The sequence below is a fragment of the Aptenodytes forsteri genome, unplaced genomic scaffold (genome assembly GCF_000699145.1).
Source record: "Aptenodytes forsteri isolate BGI_AS27 unplaced genomic scaffold, ASM69914v1 Scaffold147, whole genome shotgun sequence".
Lineage (NCBI taxonomy): Eukaryota > Metazoa > Chordata > Aves > Sphenisciformes > Spheniscidae > Aptenodytes > Aptenodytes forsteri.
In genome coordinates, this window is record NW_008795320.1 from 1508609 (window position 1) to 1515692 (window position 7084).

General features: G+C 41.9%; 1 protein-coding gene across 8 annotated transcripts; it reads right to left on the bottom strand.

Annotated features, from left to right (window-relative positions):
• Positions 1–1499: 1499 nt before the first annotated feature.
• Positions 1500–6763, bottom strand: CIRBP (cold inducible RNA binding protein). Of its 8 annotated transcripts, XR_002086189.1 has the most exons (9): positions 6650–6763; positions 6456–6562; positions 5919–6057; positions 5742–5826; positions 5547–5614; positions 3783–3900; positions 3084–3189; positions 2384–2902; positions 1500–1973 (listed from the first exon to the last, which is right to left on the bottom strand). XR_002086189.1 is itself a non-coding variant. In XM_009279782.2 (6 exons), exons 1-6 carry the CDS (start codon positions 6750–6752, stop codon positions 3797–3799), a joined length of 606 nt encoding a protein of 201 aa, XP_009278057.1. In that variant the 5' UTR covers positions 6753–6763; the 3' UTR covers positions 3360–3796. The 8 variants fall into 8 exon arrangements, 3 of the variants coding, with proteins under 3 accessions (XP_009278057.1, XP_009278061.1, XP_009278060.1); XR_657603.2 differs by having other exon boundaries at positions 1500–2902; positions 5547–5611; XR_657602.2 differs by having other exon boundaries at positions 1500–2902.
• Positions 6764–7084: the final 321 nt, after the last annotated feature.

The window sequence follows — 7084 nt, forward strand, 5'->3', positions numbered from 1 at the left end:
AAACAACCACAGCCGTCCTTAATAACCAGGCTTTACAGCATGGACTAGAGAATACACAATCAATCCTGCCCTTCAAACACACTGCAGCAGTAATTGTTACTGGGCATAATACCCACCTAATTTCTTCAAAGGCACTTAGACCATATGAGCAGACTTTTTTGCATAATACACTGCTCTTAAAAGACTGTCCTTCAAGTGGGGTGTAGCATAACCAACTGCCAGAGAAGTAAAAAAAGAAAAAGGGGGGGAAGCAGGATAAAGCAATCAAATGTGTTCTTTTAACACAAAAATGGTGGGAAGGACGGTAGCAGAGACCATCAGAAACCCTCTCACTGCCTTTGTGTATCACATTGCGGTCTCCTGCCCCATTCTTTACAAAGCTGCCAAAAATATATTCACAGCTGCCAGCCTCTCTAGCAGTATAAATCCTCCTCATTATTGAGCTGCCACATTTTCAGGATTTAACGAGAACAAGACCTCATTTTTCATGAACATCAGGCACGTGCATCGATTCAGTTTGAGCCAAATGAGCCCGGTTACAGTGGGTCTCTCAGGAAGGCAGCGCTCGTTTTAGAGCCCTGTGCCAGCAATCCGTCAGACCAGCGAGGTAGTAGAAATAATCTAAGCTGCTTCCGCTCTACAGCGTGGCGTGGCAAGACACAGGTATAACGTGTCGAAGATGACAGCCTGAAGGGCAAAAGGCTTTTAAGGACGGTTTGAGTTACAGCGTGATGTATCAGAAAACATCCACCACTACTAAGGAGAGTTCTAATAATCCATGGCACGCAAGCGATGGAGTCAAGGACCAGCTGGAGGAATTTAGCAACCAGCACTCATCTGACTTCATTACAAGCCAGGGACTACGTAGCAAGTTAGTTAGGAACAAATATTCTACATACGCGGAAGAGGAAGAAAAGGGCAGTTTGGCTAGTTTAACTTTTTGATGGTTCATTTTGAAAATGGGACTTAAAACTGAGCAGGAGAAAACACCTGAGCTGGGGTTAGAAAGTTTGATCTCTATGGGCAGGAGAAAACACCAATCCAAGAGAGCTGGGGTTAGAAAGTTTGATCTCTATGGCATACTCCAACTAACACAAAAGCCTGAAAATTCTCCCAGTAACTTTACAGTTTACTAGAGAGCAGGTAAAGGTTAGTAGACCAGAGAAAAGTTGAGTATTTCATCAATGCCAGTGTGCAAACTTCCTGCAAGAAAACTTGAATTCCCTTGCTCTGTGCCTTACCTGCCCTTCTACAGAGTAAAACCCCATCTTTAGTGTCCAGCACCACACTGCACAGATGGTGCGAGCCCCATCGGAGGTCAGGTACACGAGCCCCAAGCCATTTGGATGCAAGGTAGGGCAACCAAAGTTACAGCAGTTAACAAAACAGCAATCAAGAACCTTAATTAAACAACACTACCCAAGCGTTTTAACTCCTGCACAAAATAGCCTCTGCAGAATACAAGAGACATTGCAAATAAAAGGCAACATCTGCTAATTAGGGAAAATGGCACTAAGTCTTTTATTAGCCATTCTATTCCATAGAGTCAAAGGAATCAATACAAAATTGCAGTCGCTGCAACTGGTAGCTTATTCGCCTTTCATCTTGGGCTGAATTTCTCATTCCCACATACCAGTAGGCTTTGTTCTGACTATGCAGCTCCTCTTTAGTCACAGCAAGTGTTTTAGAAGTTTTTAAGACTTTGCCAGCTGTTAGGACTGCGCTATCTCATTAACTCCTCCAGGCAGCTCATACTTTGCCCCATCTGTACAGGGCACCCTCCTGGCATTGATCAGATCGGTGAAACCAGTTACCACCCTACTGCCCTTTTTAAAGCCCGAGTGCTCCCACCATCCATCTCAACTTCCAACTGCAGTACTCGAAAGCTGCACAGCTCAGTACTGCTTGTACACTTGTCTTGTTCCACTTCTCAGCTCCAAGCACCTAAGTTTTCACCTGAAGAAGTTGCTCTACTAGAAAATTCCAGGACAAAAAAAAAAAGACCAGAGTTAATTTGCAAATACCTAAATTGTTACCTTTCAGACTTAGACAAAAAGAGTTTTTAACATCAGTGATGCTAAAACCCAAACTCAAAAGTTTGCTTTTGAGTTACAGATAACCACTTCATTGAGATGGGAAACTTGGGGCAACTTTATCTTGAGCCAAGTACTTAAACACACAGAAATCGGGACAGGGCAATCTCATGTCCCACCTGAAAATGGAAACATGCAGCCACTTCTCCAAGTAGCAGAAACATCACATCTCAACTTGCATCAGCAAAACAATTTTAATTACTCTAATGTGTATGGAAGGAAATCATTGCTTATCCAAGCTCAAAAAAGCTTTAGCATTTAAGTGCAAATTAGACTTTTGTATTTGTTACCATTTCAACTGGCAGAAGCCACTTCCATTTCACACAAATACTGACTCCTTGTTTATGTAATTGCTAATCTGACAGTTGCCTTCAGATGTAGCTGCTTCACTACTGAAGTTTCACAGATGCGGAAACTTCATGTAATTAGGCCACTTAATTCAAGGTTACAATGATGCAATTAAATTTCTTCCTCAAACTTGCCCCTAAAGACCGGTTACCCTCTCTGTCCAGTTCCCCAACCACAACAGCATTTGTTTATTTTGCACTTTTAATTGGGGCTATACACCAGATAACTATATTTATATTGGATGCCTTGGCCACAGTCTAATATTCTTATGCTTCCCCACAAAAGTACTACAGAGATTGGTTTGGTTTTTTTCCACATTCCAGTATTTTATTCTAGCTTAATTGACTTATTTCCTTGTTTAATTGACCTATATAAAAATCAGTAACACCACTGCTCAAAGCTCTTCATCTCCACCACTCCAGTCAATGGCTGTCCTTGGTCTTCTCTGACGCATTTCATTGCTGAAATAAAATTAAGACAGTGAATTTAAAGGCAGAGAAAGTCTACGTAAATTTTCACCTATAAACTACTGAAGTCAGACTTTACCACTTACAGAATAGTACTGGAAAACAGTAACAGGGCCAAACCTTTCGATTCGGGAAAAGCTACAGGGGTGAGGGGCAGACTGAACAGAGATGTTACCTGGTTGGCAAACTTGTGTCTTGCTCCTGCTTCCTTGGAACGAATGCTCTCCTTCCTCAGAATCCCCACTCAGCTTCCCTGTCGAGTGTCCCATCTTCTCTTCAGCCTGCCAAAGCAAAGATGCATTAATAAAAATATCAAACAGAGCCTTTACATTGCCACCCACCTCCCCCAACACAAGTCACATCGTATACGAGGGTTTCACAAGCCATTCGCTGAACCCATCACATCACAGAAGCACAGTCTGGGAAAACTGTTCCAGGGCTGGCTGATGCCTTTGATATGCCAGCCAATGTATCATTTGATCCCTAAGCAGAGAGTTAACCACTTTGACATGGCTGCTTAGGAAGTGTGGGCTATGGGAAAAAGTTAATGGCAACAAGTAGGATGGCAAAGAAAGCTACAATTAAAGTGAGCAACTTAATGAAGTCTAGGAAGATTCTCAATAGATGAACACATATCAAGTCAGGGAATTCATTTCCCATCTTGCTTCCATACCTACTAGCAAGACATGACTGCATGCCCAACTCTGATCTGTGGAACTGAAGTTGTGCCACAAGCCAAAGGTTGCATACGGCATGGGTTAAAATTTTTCCATCAGTTGACCAAAATTGTCAAAGGAATATTTCACAGGTACATTAGACTTTCAAATGAGCTCTCAACAAGAGGAAGGATGCGGACATGAGCAAAAGGAGTTACCTCGAATTACAGGACTATTTCCACATATGAACTAGCCAAGAGAGCAGCTTTCGTCTCAGAGGTTTCTGTTGGAGGCACAACACTTCTTTTTCTCCAAGGACACTGCAGTTTCCATATGCTAGCAAAGAATTCTTAGAACTTGTAAGGCAATGACAAAGCTAGCTAATTACGGCAATTTACCTACCATTGAACACTCTTGTCAAGCTAGTAACTAGTCCAGTTACTAAAGGACTGATTCTTCACTACAGGTTTTCAATGTAGGCTACTTCAGTATTTTAAGGAAACATCAATTATCCTACCTAACACTAGCGTTCCCTCGACTTCTGACTTAGGCTTTGAGTACTAGAACATCCTAAGGTATACACTTTCAGTCCTCTGCCTCTAGACAAGTTTGACTATTCTTATGTGAAAGTATGTTGACGAATTCACATATCAAGACCGATTGAGATTAAATTCTAGCAACTGGTCAATAAATCTGGCTTGCTCTTACACTATCACTAGTCTTCTCCTCTCCTCTGGCATCCTCTGTTACTTATAGACTGTTCTTCATCTTCAAGGATTGTGTTGTGCAATGAAATGTAAATGTCAGGAGCAGAGTTCATTTCAGACGGTCTTTTAATAGGCTTCGTAAAGCCAAAGAAAACTGTATACAAGAATCCTTTACCACTTCAAATACAATATCAATGGAATATGCATATTTCTTCCAGTAAAAAAGGACAATATAAATAAACATTTTCAAGAACCTCTTTTATGGTAAGTTTGCAAGTCTATTTCTGGGTAATTTACATCATTACAACAGTAAAAATACCGTTATGCAGGTTGAACATACAAGCAAGTTTCTCTTTAGATATATCAAGGTGGTTTGCCTTCCAATTTGTACCCAGGCTGCATTCCTACCTTGCTACACTAAAGGAATGTTACAAAAGACGAAGGTAATGCACTTAAAAAAAAAAGTCCACAGCTTGTTCAGCTTCCAGTGAACATTGAATTAAAGGTCCTTTCTATCTCAAAAGAAACTGAATTGGGGCCCCAACTTCACAACTTTAAAAAAAACACCTTGGCTCATCATGAAGGATAAAATAAAATCTGAAGTGCTTTCAAAAAAGATTAAAAACACTTGAAAGCAAAGCTTTCTTAAAGAAAAGTCTAATTAGACCATCTTATATCAGAAGCTGTCAGGCTGTGTTTGACAAGATTAGAACTGATAATACTACAAAAGTGAAAATACAAGTAGATGTACTACACAATAACGATTTCAGCGAAGCTCCAAAAATCTTTATAAATACAGCCATTGGAAGGACGATCTTGAGTCAGGAAGGATTTTTACTCGTTGTGTGTAGCTGAGGACAAGAAGCAGGCACAATTGTAAAGGCACTGAAGCATAGACAAGTTCCAGCATTTTACTCCCTTGCATTATTTCAGAAGCTAGTGCTAGTTCGCTACACCGTAAGAGAACTCCCCCACCCTTGATTAAAGTTTGTTAGGGCATCCGAGTTTTGTCTTAGTCTCAAGCTCGAGGAACGTATTTTAAAAACTTGCTTTGCCTTAGATCCAAGCAACTCCTACACATGCATTACAAATTAGAAATTTAAACGGCACAACCACGTCCAAAGCCTGGCAGATTGGTTCTTACGGGCAAGAACAGAAATAGTGGTACAGTCCAACTGAGCCTTACAGTATTTCCAGACTCAAGTACAGGGTCAGAAGGTTTAGAGAGTTCCTACAGCATACGTACTCATCGTTCCCATTTGAACCAAGACTTACCGTAACTGTCATAGCTGTCTCTGTAGGATCCTCCTGAAGACCTGTCACCATAGCCACCTTGACTCCTGCTGTTAAAAAGCATTCACGTGCTTTATATTTGCTCAGCTGTTTCTGGAGCCTATCGACGTTTATGTCGAACAGGCAATGGGCTTCAAGAGCTTCGCAACAACCCACTAGCGGTCACAATGACTTTACCTGCTATTATAGTAGTCTCTGGAGCCATTATATCCTCCACTTCTGGAATCAAATCTGCTTCCGCCATAGCCTCTCTCTCCACCTCCTTGAACAGACACCGGATCATGGGGGTTTTTTAAGCGTTCTGACAAATGCCATTGCTACTTCAGGAACTGCAAGTCATTCATGCACACTCACCTCTAGAGAAGCCACGGCCCCGACCTCTGCCGCCACGGAAAAAGCCTCTGCCCCCAGAAGACCCCCCTCTGTATCCACGAGATCTGTTCTCTGATGATTTTCCAGCCTGATCAACTCTGATCTGACGTCCGTCTACAGACTAACAAACAGAGAAAAATACATCAGCTTGATGTTTAAACATTTAAATAGCAAAGCACATATACAATGAGTTATACACCTTCATTGTCAGCTAAGCAATACCACAATTTACTAGTTCTTACAAAGGTTTTATCAATATCACAACTAAGCCAACTACACAAGTAAATTTATGTCGAAACAGTATATACAGGCATACCTATAAAGTGTCACTATTTCTCAGTCATATAGATTAGGTCATGAAATTTTAGCAATTTCTATTTTTCATTATTCCTATCTTAAGCTCTTTTAAGACACTAGTATTTATCTGTTTTTCTACATGGCATTCAACAGAAACACGTCTTTCAAGTTCCCTTACTGCATTTCACAGAAATCAGGAAAGCTGTTCCAAAGACTCCTTACCTTTCCATTCATGGCCATCATTGCATCTTTAGCATCATCTATGTTTTCAAAAGTAACAAAGCCAAAACCTCTGGATCTCTGAGTCTCTCTGTCTTTCACCACAACAACTATAAAGAAGGGGGGGGAAAAGCATCAGCACCTGTGCAATCGAACAAATCTATGAAAGTCATCACAGCTTAGTACTGCAATCTTACCTTCAGAAATTTGTCCATATTTAGAAAAGACTTGTTCCAATGACTGCTCATTGGTGTCAAAACTCAGTCCACCGACAAAGAGTTTTCCCTCATCTGATGCCATTCTGACCTGCAAAGCCAATATATCCGAAGTCAGTAACTCAAAAAAAAAGTTATTCCCACAGCGTCTGAAATATTAAATCGGTTATAACACCACCAATAACCTCACATCCTTACACGACGCTCGAACCCCAGTGAACTGGTGCTTTGTATCAGAGGAGTACTCTGTAGGGCTGACCCGGACCATGCGCCTTCCCCCGGGAAGCGGAGCTGCAGCCGCCGATCGAGGCCTAGCACAGCAGGACGCCAGCAGAGCGGGCCCAGCCGTACGCCCCGCCCGGGCACAGGCAGGGTCTGGAGGCCGCCTCCCGGACGCTCGAGCCCCGGCCGGCTGGC

Coding starts and splice junctions, on each gene's coding strand:
- CIRBP (XM_009279782.2), bottom strand. CDS start 6,752: ATGGCATCAGATGAGGGAAAACTCTTTGTCGGTGGACTGAGTTTTGAC. Junction 5,827..5,918: donor GGGCCGTGGCTTCTCTAGAG/GTGAGTGTGCAT, acceptor TGTCTGTTCAAG/GAGGTGGAGAGAGAGGCTAT. Junction 5,615..5,741: donor AGAGACTACTATAATAGCAG/GTAAAGTCATTG, acceptor GCTTTTTAACAG/CAGGAGTCAAGGTGGCTATG.